Below are 19,436 nucleotides of genomic sequence, written 5' to 3'. Positions count from 1 at the left end.
ATCCCCTCAGTCCCCCCCCTCCCCCCTCCCCACGGCGCGAGACGCCGCCTGGGCGTCGCCATGGCAACGCACGTCACCGCCGGGGAGCCCCGCGCTCCCCCTCTGACCGCGCGCAGCCGCCGTGGCGCGGCGGGAACGAAAGGGAGGGGAGGCGAGGGGTGTGGAGGAGCATCGCGCTGGCAGAGCCCCCCGCCCGGGAGAAGCCACCCCGGCGCGCAGCCACCCCGACAGCGGGCTGCAATCGCTGGGCCGCCGCTGCCGCTGTCTCCCAGGCTGGCGAACGTGGCGGCCGCGCGTGAGGGGCCGGGCCGCGGGTAGAGGTGTGCCACCATCCCGCCCTACCGCACAGCCCGCACGGCGCTCTGATTAGACGGCAGTTACGGCCACTTTTTTCCCTCGTTTTTTAGGGCAGCCCAGTGGGGGGCTTCATTATGAGTGTGTGTGTTGCCCGTCTGTCTCTCGCCCTAGCAGGTGAGTGCGACCATATGGCAAACACAGTCAGGCTTCCTAGGGACGGGAGGGCTCCTACGTGCGCTGCAGGCCCGCTGGGTGACACCCAGCATGTGGCAGATACAGCAGTGAGTTGTGTGGTGCAGAGGGGCTAATTATGTGTGTGTTTCCCCAAAGACCTTCATCATGTGTCCTCGGTGCATGCTCCGAGCCTAGGTGAGGGGCAGGCAGTGTCACAAGTGCAAGCACAGATCCTTCAGTCACTTGTATTTGCATCCATGGACACACGAGGGATGAACACACTCCAAAATGAGTGGCTAACTGAAATGGGAAGCGTGTGTGCAATGCTAAGCAATGGAAATGGGCAAGACTGTTTATGGCTACATAAACATTTATGTGTTTGCTTACTTACAGCTAATAAATTAATGTTACTACAGAGACCAGTGATCTGTTACTGAAGCACTCCAAGCCTGAAAATGAAGGCAAGTGAAACTGTACCTTTCTCCATCTCTCTGTCTTCCTATCTCTTATGTGCATTTTCTGCTCCAGTGCAACACCTGATAACAAGACTCACATGGTTCTACACAGCTAGATTTTTCTGTAGGATCTATTACCTTCTCTTCATTGTGTTTTTCCTTGGCTTTCACAGCCTTGTCGATTCTTCCTCCAGTTCATCCTGTTCTGGTTATTTTTCTCTTCATTCTCAACATATTTCTATACCATAGCCACAGCCACAAGTTTTCAAACGCAGCCACATTCCTATTCCAGTGACTGAAATATGTGTCTAAAATAGTGCACCAAGGGGGCTTTCTGATGGGGTTAGAAGTCCTGTTGGAACATGGATATTGTTCTTTGCTTTGTGCCAGCACTTAAAAGCCATCAAGGGACATCTAGATTCAAGCCCTGGAAAAAATAATGTCTATACTTCTTCAGCCTTCATAAACGACATGTGGTAACTAGGATACTGCTAAGGCTGGTTTGTCTCACTGCTGACAATGAACTATGGTGAGCACCCCACCCCATGCTCTCCGTTCACACCATTTCCTTGGACTAGAAAATTTCCCAGGCCTTGTTTTTTGCTTGGCAAATGATCCTGGGAGACCGCACTTCAGATTATGCTGCATGTATTCTCTTCTGTCCATTCAGGCCTCACTGATGACTGCTTATATCAAATGTTCATCAAATATTCATTTGGTAATGTTATTAGCACTAATTCAAGTTTTTAATGTACTTTACATTCTCCCCTGGAAACTCTCTCCATGCATTACTGTACCTCCTGCCTGTCTGTCACATAAACTACACACCTAACCTGACTGCTTTTCCTTTTTATTTTTCTAGCCTGTTATCAACTCTGGCTTTCTCCCTGCAAAGTTGACCATATCAGTATCAGTAGCTAGGGCAACTTTTTTGTTTCTGCTCATCTTTTATCCTGTCTGTATAACTTCTTTTATTTAAGGTTCCCTGGTAGCCATGTCCCAGTCCTTAAAATACTTTCTCATAACATTCAGCTCTTCATTCTTTTATCTAAACTTTCCTTTTTTATCCAGGTCTTACATAGTTCTGTCCAAGTCTGCAGCTCTTGTCTGGTTTCTTATGTCCCCAAGTCCCCTATCCCCTTTGTTCTACTTGCTATTCCAGCTTTAGTGTCCCCTCATCCATATTTCATTCCTATCTATTAATAGTCAGATAGCATTTTTCATCTGTAAATTTCTAAGAATTAAGTGCCTGTGGAGAAACCTTCCAAATCAGTTCTTGGTATGACCTTCTCTTTATTCACATTTCTCCCAGAGACTCACTTCTGTGGTGACCACAAATACTAATCCAAAGGCCTTTTGCCTCCAGCTGCCAGTAGCTCAGATATTTGTAGATGTATTGAAATAAGAGATATCTGGGGAAAGCACTCTTTTTTTCAGTCAAATTGGCTTTTCTGAGTTAACACACTTGAAAAACCTAGAAATGCCACGCTCAAGTTTTTTTTAGTCTGAGTTTAATGCTATGTTATAGTCACCTCACCAAGCTGAAATGATGTTAAATATAGATGATATGCAGTCTTTCCAAAAACAGTAAGCTAATTTGACTTGAGAGAAAAACTGGAAAGTTCACATAGAAAGTTCTTTTGAAAAGGGAAAGATACCTGAATGGTGTAAACTTGAAGAATGAGGACTGAAAAATGAGGGAAAGAATGATCAGGAGAAGCACTTGTTCATTTTTATTTATGCATTTTTAGAGCATGCGAAAAGATGTTAGGGTGCTCTTCAACAGAAAGACATCTTTGGTCCCTGCCCTTCCAAAGCTAATAATCTAATTTTGGACATCACGCAGCAACAGGGAGTAACAGAATACTACAGCAAAATGCTAACTCCTTGGTTATCTTCACATTTATTACTTCAGCCATATTCTTTATTTTATTGCATCCCTCCTTCAATATCTTAGCAAGCAAAAGCTACTTCACTTTTATGGCTCTTCACAGCTTATTCCCACCCTATCATCTTTTAATATCCTATAGAGAAATCAACGTCTTCCCCCCACACATTTCATTCAGTAATAACTCTACTTGTTACATTTTCAAACCAGCACCTTCTTGCTTTCCCTCACTGCTGCTTCTCACTCCCACTCACCTAATTTTTCTCCTTCAAATCCCTCCCTAAAAATCTCCTATGCTGTGATGTCTACTGAAGAAATGATAATAAATAGTCAGCTGTGAGCCAAGATTACTGTCTGTCAGTGTGACTAGTGTTGTCTTATTCTGATCTTTGTCTGTCTTTGGCATCAACTTGTGTGGACTGAAAGTGACTTGAAGCAGGCCCTGTGTTCTTGCTGTGTTAGATACGGGTTCCCAGAATGGACTCTTTAGAAGCATTATATAAACAAATAAAAATAAACTGCAGTAATAGAAATACAAATGGAAATACTGGCCAAAACCACAAAGATTAGGCAATTATTCAGTTGTGATTCATCAGCTTAGACAAATTTACATAAAAATTAATGTGACTGACAACTCCGTTCTAAATATCAAGCAAGAAATTATTTTTCTAAATGTGGATTTGTGCTATCTTTCTGTTTATTTATAGTCCATAGGAACTTGAGGAGCACGCTATTTTTTCAATCTTTCTTGTATTTAAAATGTCAGATTTCCTATTGTTTTGTTTATCTTTTGCCACAGCCCACAATACTATATGGCTACAAAAGAACGTGAGACAACATAATGCCACAAAAGCAAATAAAGGAAAAATTATTTCTAATCACTCCTTTTTTTCTTAACATGAAGATAATTCAAACATGTCATAGACGGATTGATTTGCATTGTGCATTCAGTCCTTCTGATTCAACTGGAGGTGGCTGGGGTCAATACATACCTGTTGAAATCTCAAATATCTTCCAGAAAAATCAATAAAAACTCAATTTTACAATCCTGATAATTTCAGAGTGTGTAAAAAATTGGCAAGTTGAAAAAGAAAAAAAAAAAGAAAACGTTTTTATACATAGCAAAAAAGAAGCCAAAAAAAGGCATTACCGGTTTTTCACAAATCGTTTTTAAAAGGCTGTTAAGGCTGGATGAGAATGGAAAGTTAGAATATTAATGCACAGGTTGTGCATGCATTTCAAGCACCTCACATATGGTGTATGGTACGAAAATGTTTTTCAAAGTGGAGATATAAAAATCTAAGTGCAATTATATAGAAACCATATAGATCTTTTTTTTTTCCCCCTAGCATAGAAGTCGTGCATGAACTTGAGTACATGCAATGCAGGTGCTTCAAATCTGTTGGACTTCTTTCAGAGCAAAGGCCATAGGGTTTCTTCTAGAAACAGGCCACCAACATTGGCTGTGAAGGCAGAGCAGAGGAGGCACAATCCAAATGAAATCAAACACATAACAAGATTAAAAACAAAAAAAAAAATAGTCTGGTTTAAGTTTTTAGCCAGGATGTTATGGTTTGGTAGATTCAGACAGAATATGTAATCTGATAAAGAGCCAAAATGAAAAATCAAAGCCTATACTGAGGTAGCAAAAATTGAAGTGAATTTTCAAACATGCATACATATTGGAGGAATGTTATAATCTTATTATTGTAAACTCATTCCACTCTTTCCATTCCTCTAGCATTTATTGCTCTCATTAGTTATGTAATACAAAAAAGCAGACTGTAAATTTCTTGGGTCAGTACAGTATCTTTAATGTATTCTGAACATGCCTAGTATTTCTTCAGATGTTCTATACAGAAATAATATTACCTCTTGGGCTCTTCTGAATTATTTCTAAGCATAAGAAAAATTAAAATGCAGCAAGTCTGGAAAGGTCAGACTGTGTCTTCCTTCATTTCGTGCATGACTTCAGAAATAATCAAAAAGTTATGCTGAGATAACTGATATGAGACCTGAGACACCGTGATCACAAAAGTTGGATCAATTTGTGCCCATGCAATCAAAGCACTATCTCATTTCACTCCTGAAAATATTTTTTTAATTTTACATTCTATGGATATTTTTGAACTACTGGGCCCTAATGATTGTCCTCAGCGATGTGTGGCAGTATTGTGGAATTACACAGAGAAAACACTGGCCTATGGAACCCAGGGAGTAGATTACAACCATACTGAGTACAGGTGGGCAATCTGTGACTCCAGGATGCCCCATCCCTGGAGACTTCCAAGGTGAGTGTGGATCAGGCCGTGGGCAACCTGACCTGGCTGTGGTGTCCCTGCTCATCGCAGGGGAGTTGGACTAGATGACCTTTAAGGGTTCCTTCCAACTCTAAGGATTCTGTGATTTGTTGGAAAGAGGTTGGTTGGTTGTTGGAAAGAGTATGAGCTTATGCCTTGCAATTGGTGAGGAAAGGAAAGACCTCCAAGGAAAGGTCAGGGCCAGACAACTGGGTGCAGAATGGAAAAATAAATGTTCCCCAAGGACAGGAGCAAACCCTCATTATTACGAGATCAATTTTTAAAAATTATTGTGGGGAAATTAAGAACCTTCATTTTTAAGTTCCCATTGGAAAGGTTTACATGCTACACAAGAAAAGTGCATTTTATCTGGGAAAGGTGAAGGGCTGAGTCAGATCTCTGGGTGTCTGAATGGGTGGATGAGGACAGCTAAGGAACTTTCAAACCTAATGTTAATGCATCATACCCTCGTACCTTGTTGATGTTTCCAGGGAGTTAACATGACTGACAGTCGTGGCTGCTTCAAACTGAAATATATGACTGTGTTATGTTTTAATATATTTATTGAAAAATATTTAATAAATATTATTTTCAATGACTCTGTATGTATTATTATTTTCCAGACTGTTCCTACACTTATATTTGCAGGTGTATTTTAAGCATTGTACGTTAAGATTCTATATACTCTGCAATTCTCTTGTATCTTTTAATCATTTTTAGCATCCACAGGAGTAAAAATCTTTTAATGTAGGTAATTTTAATGCAGGTACCTCTGGAAAGATGAGAGAGGTAAAATCAGCCTATGACAGAAGTGAGCACTCATGGGCTTTTTTAAAGAAAAAAATTATTTTAAATGTATCAAAGGAGTGAATTCAAAGGATGCATGCAGATAGCCTTTGGTAGTTAGGTTGATGTGGGCTTTAGATCAGTGAGACTCAGCCATCAAGGTCCTTGCTTGCCTTACTCTTGTTTTCATGCTCTACAGTGAACAGCAAGAACAATTATGCTTTGCCCATTATTCCATCATTTGAAAAGCCCACTGTAGGGCAATGAACTGATCTGGTTTCCCAAGTTTCAGGCCCGGCCGAGTACATATGGTCCTGATGTTTGTGGGGGTAAACCTGAGATTTACAGTAAGCAAGAATGTTTAAAGAGAACTGCTCCATTCAGTGAAGCAAAAAGTGATAGAAATGTTGGTAAAATTTCCCAGCCTAGCATTGCACACCTACAGACATTTACACAACAGGCAGCATTTAAAACAAACGTGAGAATAGATGCTATTTACTTAGGACCTTCACTGAAAAAAACATCTGGTATAATCAGGTGAGGGGAAGTCTTTACTCAGGCCACATTTATTGAGATATAAACAATGTCCAATTGCAAAAACTAATTAAACAGCAGGGCTAGGGTAGCTGTTTTGCCTGCATGACTAGGATATAAGGTTTATAATCCATGCTGTTATAGGACAACAGGAAGAACAAATAACCATCTATCCAAAAAGTCAATTATGGCCATCTCTTAGTAATAACATGCTCCAGAGGTCAAATAATAATTTTCTTTAAGTAATATAGTCAGTTTTCTATAGAGAAGCTTGAATACTGTTCAGTGTTTGTGAGGAAGCTGAAAGCAGCAAAAGCAGCCTAATAAATATCAGACTCTGTTCATACCATTAGTCCATCCATTAGGTGCTCCTTCACGCCCTTTGCTCCCACATAGCAAATTCTCTGATTTTGAGTCATCTGCCAGTGAGGGATATCTGGTTTATGAAGGACTCATATCAATAACCACATAGCATTTCAAAGTTTCCTTTCAAAGAAAATTCATTTACAAGTAAGACAGATATTTTGTGTATACATATAGATAAATAGTTCAGCTAAAGCCAGCTGAATGGCAGGTGCAGACAAGTCCATGTAGCTACAAGTTCATTGACAAATCCATCTCACAGAGCTTCTTCAGAACTTTCATAAGTGATGGCAGCCAACATTTCCCTAAGCCCCCCAGTCTGCCTCCAGGTTATTCACAGGGAAGCTCCAAACTGCAACACCATCTCTGGCGCTGGCAGCACCACGCCTGTCACTGTCACCTGTCCAAATGCAATCCCTGTAACAAGGAAGCTTTCTTCTCGCTTATCCTCTTGGTACTGGTGGCATGATACATCACTGCACATCGTAGAGAGAAACACAGGTTTGGAGGCCAGACACTGGCTCTCACTTCAGTCACCACTCTCCTTGAATGTTACTCTGTTAGACTGAGAAGTACCATTCGTCATATGCCATGAACAGCTAATAACAAAGTACCTCCCAAAGAGTCCTCTTCCAAACCAATGATGTCCATGAACACTATTAGTGTTAACACTATAAGACATCTTTTTTTAACAGTTATCTTGACCCAGAATACATTCACTGCACTGTCCAACTGTTGCCATCAAACAACACGAATTCTACCAGAAGGCTGCATACTGAGCAGCGATGTGCAAGTGCACAGAACCCTTAAATGAGCAAATAGCCTTTAAAAGCACACATAATTTTCTCTCAGACCAAGTATCTGAAGCAATCCAAGTGGAAAAACTAACATCTTTAAATGTTTTTAAAATCCATAGCCTCTAGCAATGCGTTATAATGAACAGTAGATATACAACTGTACTCAAAACCTTAAATGTTTTCACAATAATTTTTACTTTTATTAATTTAATTTGCTGCGTTTTAAGTCTGAAAGTAGCAAGGACAATTTCAAAAGAAAACTTCAAAAACAAGATATAACCAGAGACTTTTTGAGGATGAAAGAATACATGTAAGGAGGATCAAGACCCTACAGTGAGATCAGCTATTAGCTAATTAAATATGTGACTAAAATTCATCATTTTAAGTAGCAGACGTATTGATGGTGAGCAATCTGGTAGGCAAACAAATGATAGTGGATTTTTTTTTTTTTTTTGTATCTTCAGAGAGAAACATTTATCTTAATAAGATTCACTATGCCATAATACATGTGGAATAAGTCAACGTCTACTAATTAAAGGACACTGTCAACTTGATTTTCTAAACAGCTAATTAAAATATGTAGTATCTAATAGAGCACTTCTTGCAAAGTGTGCTCTGTTTAAAAAATACGTTCCTATAAAAGTTACTTGTTTTTCTATTCCCCTGTGTTTGCTTTTTAATTGGTTTTTCTACAAAGGAGGATCTGCTGAACTAAGGTTCTATTTCTGTATCAAGTTCCATTAATGCACACCCCTGTACTTACGCAGAAACCAAACGATTTGTCAGTCTAAATGCCTACATAAGAAAACAATGACACTAATCCTAAGGGTTGCTGTTGTTGCTGTTTCAGGAATGACAAGGTTTACTCTTTGTGGGGTTTCTTCAGGGGAGTTGGATAATCTGTCTGTTACCTGGCAGCGTAGAATTTTCAAAAGCGATGCAATTTTCATATTGATAAGGAATCTTTAGCCTTCATTTTATAGATTAGATTAGTTTCTCAGAATAAGCATGCTTCTCTATTTCTTATTCTGATTCTGTATGTAGCTTTTCCAAGAGAAAGAAGTTGTTGCAGATCTGTCAGCAAGGCTCTGGGAGTAGGAGGATGTTTGGATTTCCGGCATATTGCAACACAGTTCTTGGCCACGAGCAAAGCTATGTGTGTGAATCTCATTTTATATCCGTTGTTTGCAGTACCACATATTTTAAGAGAAATTTGAAAGTCTCTGTACTCCTAATGCTAGATAAGTGATCACAATTCTTTCCCTAAAAGAAACCGAGATAGCAAAATAAAGATACCTTTGCATATATCATGCCGTGAGAGACTGTGGATGAACTGATGCTGTCATAGAAATAAAGCAAGCCCAGTTGTATCTTAGACAATTTGAGTCTGTATTCAAAGTTCTTAGTTCAAAGCTGCCTATCATTTGCAATGCTTCTTCCTCTTTCCAAATTCAGATTTAACATTTTCTATTGCATTCTTTTTGCCTTAAAATATTACTTGCCAACTAATCTTATTAGTCAAATTCTTAAAACATATCTACAATGTGCTTTTGTGGTGCAGGAATCTAATACAGTAAATTATGAAACTAGCACTCATTTACCTTTCTCATTTCTCCCAGCCAATACACCACCTTTCCAGCCAAGGCATATGAAATGTCCTTCAGAATTCACCAGCTGGAGGGATCCCTGTGGGAGCAGCATTAGGTCCTTCCTACCTCAGGCAGCATGCAACAAGCTCAGGATTTCCAAACATTTTGTCATCAACAATGAAGAGGTGGTTTAGCATGCACTAACAGCTAACACGTAACATGTGAACACAATATAAACACACCCTGTCCTGTCATGTAAAATTTGCCTTTTTGGAGGTGAGTGCACAGTTCCTCCCGAATGATAGGGAAGTTCAGTGGCTGGCCAAAGAGGTTTTGACAGTGTCTATAAGGACAATGACTTGAAACCAATCCTCCTCATTGTAAATAACTTCAGGAAAAGAATTGACTGTGAGTTGTACTGCCAAGGACTTGGGGCAGATGGAAAATTATTTTTACTCTTCTATAACTGTAGGCAGTCTGCAGTGTTACCAGGAGTAAAAACCTGTTTTAGTCATTAACGTAATCAGGTATGAATCAAAGTAACCTCAGGAGATGTTTGTGTAGAGAAAGCAGATATTCTTTTCACACAAACAAGCACTTTTCTTATCCTAACTTCACTTTAATTCATGTATATCTTTAATAAACAAAACCATTATTTTGAATACTATCAGGAAATTTCTATCTTTAGTATTGCTCAAACAAATAATGCTAAAATGTTAAAAGCATTTTGTATTTTTTTTCCTATGCACATCTAACATGTTCATTGCCATAATGCAAGATTGTCAATGCCAAAAAAGTGAAGCAGTGATCTATAATTTTAAAATGCCAGTGATTCCAAGCTGTCACTGATCTTGGAAAATTTCCTCAGTAGCATGTGGAGATCAATGTTTATAGACTTTTCAATCCTGGTTTATATGGAGCATATTATTACGGACTATGTCAAATCTCTTAACTGTGAAGTGGAAGTCTGATATCACACACAAATCCACCCAAAATCCCATTCTGCTAAGACAAGAAGGACAATCTGGAGACCTATAGGCTAATCAGCATTTGCTTTTCTCTGAGAAAATAATGGCGCGCATCCTTACATGTAATTTCTGGAGGAGGAAGAGAAGGTGATTACGAACAGTAGTCAGCATGGATTGACCAAGGTTTGCCGTGCTTGACCAAGTGCATCTGCCTTCCATGACGGAATGGCCAGGTGTGCAAACCATGCTGTACCCCAATGCTGTAAAGAAACAAGATATGAAGTGTTCACGTAAAACACACAATCAAATTACATTATTCCATTTAATTAATTCAGATGTACAGGTGCTAGTGTCCTCTTAAAATCATAGGTTTCATCTCTTTAGTTACATCCATACTGTAAACTCCCTGGTAAGCAAGGAGAGTCCTCAGCATGACTAATACTACTACAATATAGTCATTTGTTACATGACTGCACATTCTAAATGCAACTGTATTTAGCAAATGGTAGAAATGCGTGCTGGAAATGAAACATACATTTTCTTCCTAATTCCATTAATAAGAGTGTGTAAACATGTTAAATTGTGCAGTTTCATATCCAGTTCTGATTTCTAGTGTTACCAAAGACTGCCTTAAGGTATTTAAGCACTCTTTGCGCTGTGTTATCATGAATTAGAAAGACAAGCTATGAGAAAAGCCTACATACAAAATTAAAGCGGCTACTCCAATTCTCTAACTTTTGTGCAATTACAGTGGCACAAACTGTGAGTTCTAAAACATGATAAATATGCAAAATTAGTAAGCATGGTAAAATCTAGTTCTTTTTGGGTATTCATTGGTAGCTTTGCCACAAACTACAGCCAAAGGCTAACTTCTTTTAGTCACATGAGAATACCACTCAACTTCCACTGGTGTAGTACTGTGTATATCAGTAGAGGAAGCAGTACGAACCTATCCAAATAAGAAAAAAATGACATTAAGATAAATATCTAATTCATCTGTCTTTGTTTTTGTTTTTGTTTTTTTTCCGCTTCAGGCTGCGCAAACATCAAAAAGTACAAAAAGGAGACTTGCCAAAATACAATTCAAAAAGAAGGAAAAACATTTAAATTGGTACATAAAAAACCAATTGTTACACTGGTTGTTGAAGGGAGAGTGAATATGAAGTCACATGGCTCTGAGGCCTGATCTTTTAAGCCGCTCCTAATTAAATGCATCTTTCCTCCTACTTCATGCTAAGAGTCTTGCAGGTTACTGGCTGTATTAAGTGAAAATTAGATGCTCATTCAATGTATCTGCATGAATGTTGCAAAGTTGATTGAAAAAAAAGATAACGTGTGAAGTCTGTGTTAAAAAAGAACATTGCTGATTCATCCTAATGTGCTTAGAAGTTCCTGAACTCCTATGCTTCATCAGTACCTCATAGAATAGGTCAAAATCCTTAGCAGATAAATGCTTAATCCAAGATAAATCGTAATAAATCCAAATGAGATTAGACCTGTACTGAAATATTCAATGAATGGTATAAAAACATGTTTGAGTGACTGTGATAAATCAGTTGGACTCACTGACTGAATTATGTGGAGAACTTCAGAGAGGATGGAATAGCAGTCAGAAGAAAAGCGGGAATTTTCTGATAAATGCCACTTGGGGGGCAGCGTGGAGAGTTCTTAACCAACCTCACTCCTTAACGCTATTCTTCTGATCAGCTAAAGGGCTGATCAGAGATGAGTCTTCATGGTTTAAATCAGTGCTCTGACAGTCACCTGCTTTCCAAAAAGATGTTTTATTTATTTCTTCCTCCCAACTCCTACTATTCTGAATCTAAGTAAAACCAGAAAGAGACTTAAGCCTAATCTTCAGTGGGATCCACCATCATTTTCATCCCCTCTCTGTACAGTAGCTCATGATGACTGGATGTCATGTTCAGCATTTATAGTGAACCACATCTCTGTGCATTTTCAAAAATAGTACCACATTGCCTTACATTCAATACCTAATTATAATTTAAAAAATCACTACTCAATACACTGTAACATGATCTAAATGAAAATCCTGAATGAATCTGGCCATATATTTTATTAGCATTCCTGAAGAACACTCGTTGTTGGAACACTGGTTGCATGGGAATTTTGACGACGTGAAGAATCAAAGTTTGTATCTGATGTCCTTTAAGTCTTTTATGTGTTTATAGCTTTTATAGTCAAAGATAAGCTTTGTAATGGGTTCCTACGCTTACCTTGAAAACTGTACTCTACTGCAAAAAACACATAAATACTTATTTCTGACAACATTTGGTATTTACTCTAAAAAGTGGTATGCATTAACAATATACTGATTTAGAGTATTATACTCTGAATAGATTTCAACATCGTGCTCATATAGCCCCTTTGTCGCCGACATTAGTATTTCTCATTCATCCTAACGCAACACAATCAAACTGTGATGATTTCAACAGTGCACCAGGTAAGTCACTTCTCATTAGCAAATCACGCCTCCTCCATTCAGCCCAGGTTCCTAAACTTCTATGGAGCCTATTGTTGGGTGCTCAGATTTGACAAAGAAATGGGGCGGGCTGTGGGAGGAGTAATATGAATTAGATGCTCAGGTAGAGACAGATGTGCGTAGACAAAGCAACACAGGTGCTTTCCTAATTCCTGTGTAGAATGAGCCCTCACAGCCTTTGAGTTGAGACTACACAGCATTTCCATTGCCTACAACATAGGACTCATTTTTCTGGAGGAGAAACGTAAGTTCTTATTTTCAAAGGTGTTTTTGTTGGTGGCTTTGATATGTAACTAAGAAACGAAGTGACATGAGAATGAACTAAATCTACTCTGCATACTACATAGTTAAAAATATATTAGCACTATTCATTCGTAAGATATATTGATAACATCCACATTTCTTTGTATTTGAACAGACCTGCTTAGATTTGTCCTTTTTAGAATAAGTTTCAGTCTGTACTCTGAAGATTACCGAAGACTTTCTTTGCACTATTTACTGCTATAGTTTTAAAAGACAGTTAGGAATATCCTATGAATCCAGACTCGTATCAACAAGGAAATATCACATAAGGATCATTAACTGTGCGATGCAGACCTTTTCCTACACTCGTGGAGATATACTTGCATTGTAACCAATATTTAGTATAGTTTTTAAATATTTTTTCAACAATCTAATAAATCATTGGAAACAAGTGAAATACGGAAAAGTGCAGATTCAATATACTATAAATTAAAAACAAAAACAGCACATCTTTCTAAAAGATGTAATTTAATTTAGACGTACAGGACTTCAGAATGAAATGGTTTTAGAAAAGCTGTGATATCTTTGAATGGACTACGTGCTTTTTGACTCGTTTGGAACTGGACTTCTCAATTTTTAAGAATATCAATACCACCTCAGAAGATGGCTCTGGAGGCTTGAGTCAGGAAGGATCTCCTTAATTCTGCCAAAATATACCAAAAGAAAAGGCATGGAGTATCTACAAGTACAGCAACACAACTTAGGTTTGGAGAGAAGTATTTTGCTACCGGCGTATTACTTAGGGGTATAATATTTTTCATATATTAAGACTGTTAGAATGCACTAACAAAAAAAATTCAAACTTGCTTCCAGAAAAAAAAAAAAAAAATCTTAATTTAGCTCTGTCTACTTTTCTGATAATTGCATTTCATAACCTCATTTTTTAGAGTAATTTGTTCCATGGGATGCCTGCACAGACAGTATCACAGGTCCTTTCTGTATGTGCTAGTTTGTCTCTAAAATGAGGATTTTGACCAAACTAATAGACAGATGAAGCCAAACAAACAAACTGCTGCTATGCTAATTTCTGAAACAGATGGATCTGATCCAGTATTTGCTAGCAAATGCAATTCATTGTCAATCTAACACAGAATCATGTATGTCTTTCTGTCATTCTGTTATGTATAGCATATAGGGAAAAATCTGGCCAAGGATACCCCACCCACAGCTAAATTTATACACAAAGAACTGAAAATCAAAGTCCATAAACAAGTACAAATTCTGCCATCCTTAGTGGAAGCAGAGATTAGGCCTCCGTTTTGAAGTCCCAGGTACAGATCTTCAAAAGCCCTGAGATGTTAGGGCAACAGTCCTCCCTCGCTACATGGCAGAAATACCCTTGAAATTAATGCAGGTTGCATTCAGGCTTGCAGCACGAGCGTACCAGACAAACCACACTGTAAACTTTCAGTTTTCTAGAGATATTTTATTTAAATAGCTGTGGCTTTATTACCCCTCATCGAGCTGTGCAGAGAAAAAGTCACTAAAAAAGCCAAGGGTTTGCAGCCAGCCCCCTGCCCAGGCCAGCAGTCAGCCTGCAGCCCGCTCAGCTTCCCGAGGCGGTCTGTGCTGTTGGTGCATCTTCGGCTAAATTTAGCCTAATGTTAAGAATGACCTACACAGCAAGGAAATAAACTGTTTGAAAAAATATAGGACAAAGCTTATGTTTAAGGGAAAGCTTCCCACAATGTTCTATTTGTGGCACACGATCATACATTTGTGTCACATCATCTTATCCGTTCCTTGAGCATTGATTGAAAAAGAGGCTTTTTAACCTGCTCAAAATTCTTCTTTGTACGTCTTTATCGGAGGAGGTCACCGGCGGCAAGGAAGCACCCCAGGCAGGGGTCTGCACGCACCGCGTCCCACCGGCTGCCTTTCGTTTATTTCCAGCTCCGCTCCGCGAGGCACCTGGATGCGTCGCGGCCCCGGGAGGGAGCAGAGCCTGCACACCCGCTGGGTACGTTACCTCGGCTCGGTTCTTCCCCTCACGCACCGACCTCCGGGCTCACCCCGCCCGGGGCTCACCGAGCCACGCGGGCTCCCCCCCCCTCCCCACCCCGGCCGCCCCTACAGCTCCCCCGGCTGCCGCCGCGGCCGAGCACGGAGCCGACTCCCCGCAGCGCCTGCCGAGATAAAAAGCCCATCCCCGCTCCCCCTAGCCCTAATCCGCCGGGCGCTGCCGCCGACAAGATGGCGGCGCCGCTTCACGCCGCTGCGTAGCGCCGCGTCCCGCCCCGCTTTCCAGCGCGGGAGACCCCGCAGCCGCCACGTGCCGTCGCAGCCACCGTCGCACGCGCTGCTCGGGCCGCCGACTCCGCACCTCCTGCAACCCGCGGCGGAAGATGCGCGTGCACCGCGCGGTGAGGCGCGGGATGGGGGCCGCGGGGGGGAGCACAGTATGGGGGGTCCCGCGGGGTCGGGGGGAGCTTAAAAAAGGGGGCTGAAAAATGGATTCGGGGAGTTTTCTGAACTTTTCTTTGTGGGATGGGGGAAGGAGGGAGAGGGCTGCAGTTGATTAAGGTCTAGCAGGTTGCTTCGTGCTCAGCAGTGCTGCTTATTTGCGATATTGCATATAAACGGGGGGGAAGAGTGAACTTTGCGAGCATTTCGGTTTCGGTGCGGTGAGGTCAGCGCAAGTAATGTGTTTTAAGTGGCTGCTGATGAGCGCCTGCTGCCCCAGCACGTGCTGCAACACTGCACAGGTGTGGGTGAGGCTGTTGTGTGCCGGCACCTGGCTGCTCGAGGTTAAAAAAAGGCTGGGGCCTTTAAAGTAAGTTGTTTGTTTGTTTAAGCCATTCCCGTTTATTTATTTGTTCACAACACCTTGAAGGGCACCTTGAGGAGCGCGGTGCTGGGGGCCGTGGGGCGCAACCTGCGGCGTGGTGGGAGCAGAACCCCGTGGCAGTCAGTGCGAGTTCATCCCCTGTGCTGAGCGATGTGCGGGCGGTGGGGATGCTGAAACAAGGAGAAGTAAATCGGGTTTGTACGTCAGGTAGCGTTCAGAGGCGTTAAAGCGTTGTGGCGTTTATTTGGTTGTTAACGTTTGGAGTTGTTTTAGGGGAGAGCAAGAGAAGCCATAGGAAATTAATTCAGTTAAGGCTTGGGGAAAGAAAAAGACTGATTGGGAGATGAGGCTTGTAACTGTGCAGGCAACAAGGCCTTTGTGCTGGAATGAGCCTTTTCCCTCACCAATTGCACACGAGTTCCACTGGCCTGTAAATTCCTATTGTATGTAAGACGTTTTAAGTGTTTCAGAAAGTAGCATTTTGGCACAGAAAGAATTTCAAAAGATAGTTTTTTCTTAGCTGTGCTGGTCTTGATGGGATGGTGGGTTCATTTCTACTCTGCTCTGGGGAGATGTGGAGGCTGTTGGTGTTATGTCATTTTGGTATTGGTGTTGTGGCATTTTGTGTGGTAATTTCTTTTTTTACCTGTTTTTGTTTTTTTCTTAGGCATACTTGGGATTTTTATAGCTATTTGCTATATTAAACTTTAATTTTCTGGAAATAGATATGTAGCAAATAAGCTCTTTAATTCTGTCTGCATTCTTGGCACATTTCTGACACCATTAACTACCTGGTAGTGTTCAGGTTGGCCTGGTACCATTTTGAACAGTTGGATTAGTAATCCAAGTGGATGTATTTCTATGTAAGGGTACTACATGAGAAAAGAAGTAAAACCTTAATAATGTCAGTTAGATTACTATTATCTGTAACTTCTTTTTTAGCCTTAAGGAAAGTTCATACCTACCAGATAAAGATGTGAAATTGCATCATATTTTTACATTGGTCTGGCAGCCTTGGATACAAGAGCAGGTGGAGTGCAGTGGCCCTAATGTGGCTGTGCATCAGGACCCATTTCTGTGAGCTCTGGGTTTGTTCAGAGTGAATAGGGGGAGTGCACCGTAATTAGAATTCTGGCCTTGTGAGAATAATACTGTCCTAGGCAGGAAAGAGTGCCTCAGACTAATTACAAAATAGGCCTGCTGTGTGAAGTTAAGTTTCTGCGGTGTGTTCTTCAGTTTTGCTCAGTTTGGGGAGAATTTGGCTTGGAGAATCTTAGATCAGAGAACAGGGAAGTACAAACAAGATCAGGATTAAGCAGCAGGCTGAAAAAATCGTTCCCGAACTGTGTAACAGTGACAAAATAATTGTGATCACTTACAATTAGCCTGTTTGGTTTGCAGAACCAATTCAGATTTTTCTAAGGAAGTATATACGCTTGTGTTTTTTAATTAGCTCTCCTTGATTTTTCTTGCGTATCTTAATTAAAAGTTTGGTGGTTGTTGTTAATTATGATGTACTTGTTTAGCTTTTTGTTTAGTCTTTGTTCTGTTTATGAATGCTGCCTTCGAACAGCATTGCTCTTACTCAAACATCTTGCCTGATCGTTTTCCTCTGGGGTTACAGAAATGATAATCAGCCTTATGCTTGTGCTGTTTCCAGGTGCCAGCCAGAGACTCTTTGGAAACGACAGCTCAACAAACAGGCATTCGTGCTCTGCCCTGACCAAGTGCTGCTTGACAGGGACCCAATTTTAAAGCATTAAGTGCTGGTCACTGGCCTGACCTGCTGTTGGGACTTGGTGTGTCCCTTTGCTTCCAGTTGGAGTTTTGATGCTTCCTTTGTTTGGTTTTAGTATGGAAAGAGATTTTACAGCGGAGGATCTAAGTGTGTGTTATGCTTCCTGTAGCCTTTTGTATTCTAGCAGCTTTTGTTCCCAAACTGTAGTAACTATAGCACGGAAGCACAGAAAACTCCTAACCTCCTGTAAAATGGAATAACATATAAATATTACAGTATATTGCTAGACTCAAAAAGCAATTGACTTGTGAATGGGGCTTGATGGAACATTTTATTCACAGTGTCTTTTCATTATTTATTCAGATAATTGATGCAATGTTTGAAGTCCCCAGAGTGCACAGATGCTTCTGCAATTTCAATGACGTAGTAAACTATTTTTCAAGAAAAAAATGCTTGTATATCCTCACAATAGAGAAAACATGTAGCCTTTGTCCTAGTAATGATGTGAAGTTAATGCATGGGAGGGTGAGTTTGGGATTTCCATAAATTAAGGGTTTTTCCCCCTTCTTCAACAGTTGGTTTTAGTGCTGGAAAGAGTAAATATAGTTTCCACATAAGGTTTTTAAGAATTCAGTAAAAAATAACAGCTCTGATAACCCCTTACCTCCTCCTGATTGTCAAAAGTAATAATAACAAATGGTATTTGTGAAACTACACTGATACTTCTCCAGTTCAAGAATACGATGAACAGATGCCTTCTATTCCTGTCCACTTCAGCATGTTTACTGTGCCTAGGTCATATTCTTGTTTTCGTGTTTCTAAGTGCTCCTATAGCTGCTTCCTTCTAAATGCAGTCAGCTGCTCCCTGATTTGGTTTACGTGCTCTTAGTGTCTCCCTCGGGTTCTCTCCATTCACCCGTCTTTCACAACAGACTCTGCAAGCTTTGTTAATCAGCTCATCCATTTGCATTAGAACAATTTTCTTTTCCAGTGCAAGAAAAATTGTTTGCACCCCTCAATGCTTGCTGTCATTCCTAAGTTTGAAGCAAATCTGTCCCTGTGTCTAAGTTTATTATCAAATTTATCATTTGCTGTACTCACAGCTAATGTTGTGGGGTATTTTTTGCGTGTGCGCCCACTTATGTTATCTGGCCCCTTGCCTGCCTTTTAAAAAAGGAGAAAAATCTTTCTTCTTGATTGATTTCTTCCACTTGGTTCCTTTCATCTTCTTCACTGACTGGTAGTTTTGTCACTTCTGGGATTTCATGCACTATTTCCAACACGGTTGACTTTATTTGAACCGTTGTCCTCCATACTTCCTTGCAGTGTATAACTAGAATCCTCACATCTTGTTACTTAAGTTAGCCTTTATTTCTAGCTTTCAGCTAGGTGCACTGGCCTGCTATTAAAATATATATGTATACATACAGCTGCTGATGCTTCCTTGAGGGTAAGATGTAAATAGTGGATTTTAATCTTACCTGCAAGCCTGTTCACTGTGTACCCTTTTTGTCTTTATTTGTGCTTAAGAAGGTACAATTGCAGGTTTGTACTGAGTGTTTTCACACCCCAGTTCATGCACTTTGACATCCTTTCTAATTGCAGCAGCCCATGTGAGGTTACCTTTGGTTGAGCTGTTGCTCACTGTTTATGTAGAACCCCAATACTCCAAGGTATATCAAAACTGTCATAATTTAGTAGGAACACTGTTATTGGAGAGGCTTGCTAGGTCCAAAAGAGAAGGTCTGGCACCCTTGGGGCAAGGAAGGCTTGCTCATCTCCTGTGCACGTTGCCCACTAAGACCTCAAAACCTCATTCTTCTAAGCATGTTCTTTGACCAGCTGCAGGATGCTAAAGCACACTGCTTTATGTCTAACTGTGAAGATTTATTCACCTTATGCATGCTGTTTTATGGAAATAATAATATTCCCAGCTAATCTGGCTCAGTTGGT

At 40.4% G+C, this 19,436-nt stretch overlaps 1 protein-coding gene across 2 annotated transcripts in view; it reads left to right on the top strand.

The window, feature by feature from the left end:
- Positions 1-14,707: 14,707 nt before the first annotated feature.
- Positions 14,708-19,436, top strand: part of ELAVL4 (ELAV like RNA binding protein 4) — a 73,640-nt gene continuing 68,911 nt past the window's right edge. Inside the window, exon 1 of one of the 2 annotated variants that reach the window (XM_052665980.1) lies at positions 14,708-14,917. In XM_052665980.1, coding sequence (XP_052521940.1) covers positions 14,873-14,917 — 45 coding nt within the window. In that variant the 5' untranslated portion in view covers positions 14,708-14,872. Of the gene's footprint in view, positions 14,918-15,150; positions 15,321-19,436 lie in introns of those variants that run through there. The other variant, XM_052665982.1, reaches the window with a different exon arrangement.

This window comes from Tympanuchus pallidicinctus, unplaced genomic scaffold (assembly GCF_026119805.1).
Source record: "Tympanuchus pallidicinctus isolate F22 unplaced genomic scaffold, pur_lepc_1.0 scaffold7, whole genome shotgun sequence".
In the NCBI taxonomy this organism is placed as follows: Eukaryota; Metazoa; Chordata; class Aves; order Galliformes; family Phasianidae; genus Tympanuchus; species Tympanuchus pallidicinctus.
The sequence above is the reverse complement of the archived record's forward strand: the minus strand, read 5'-3'. Positions and strand labels throughout refer to the sequence as shown.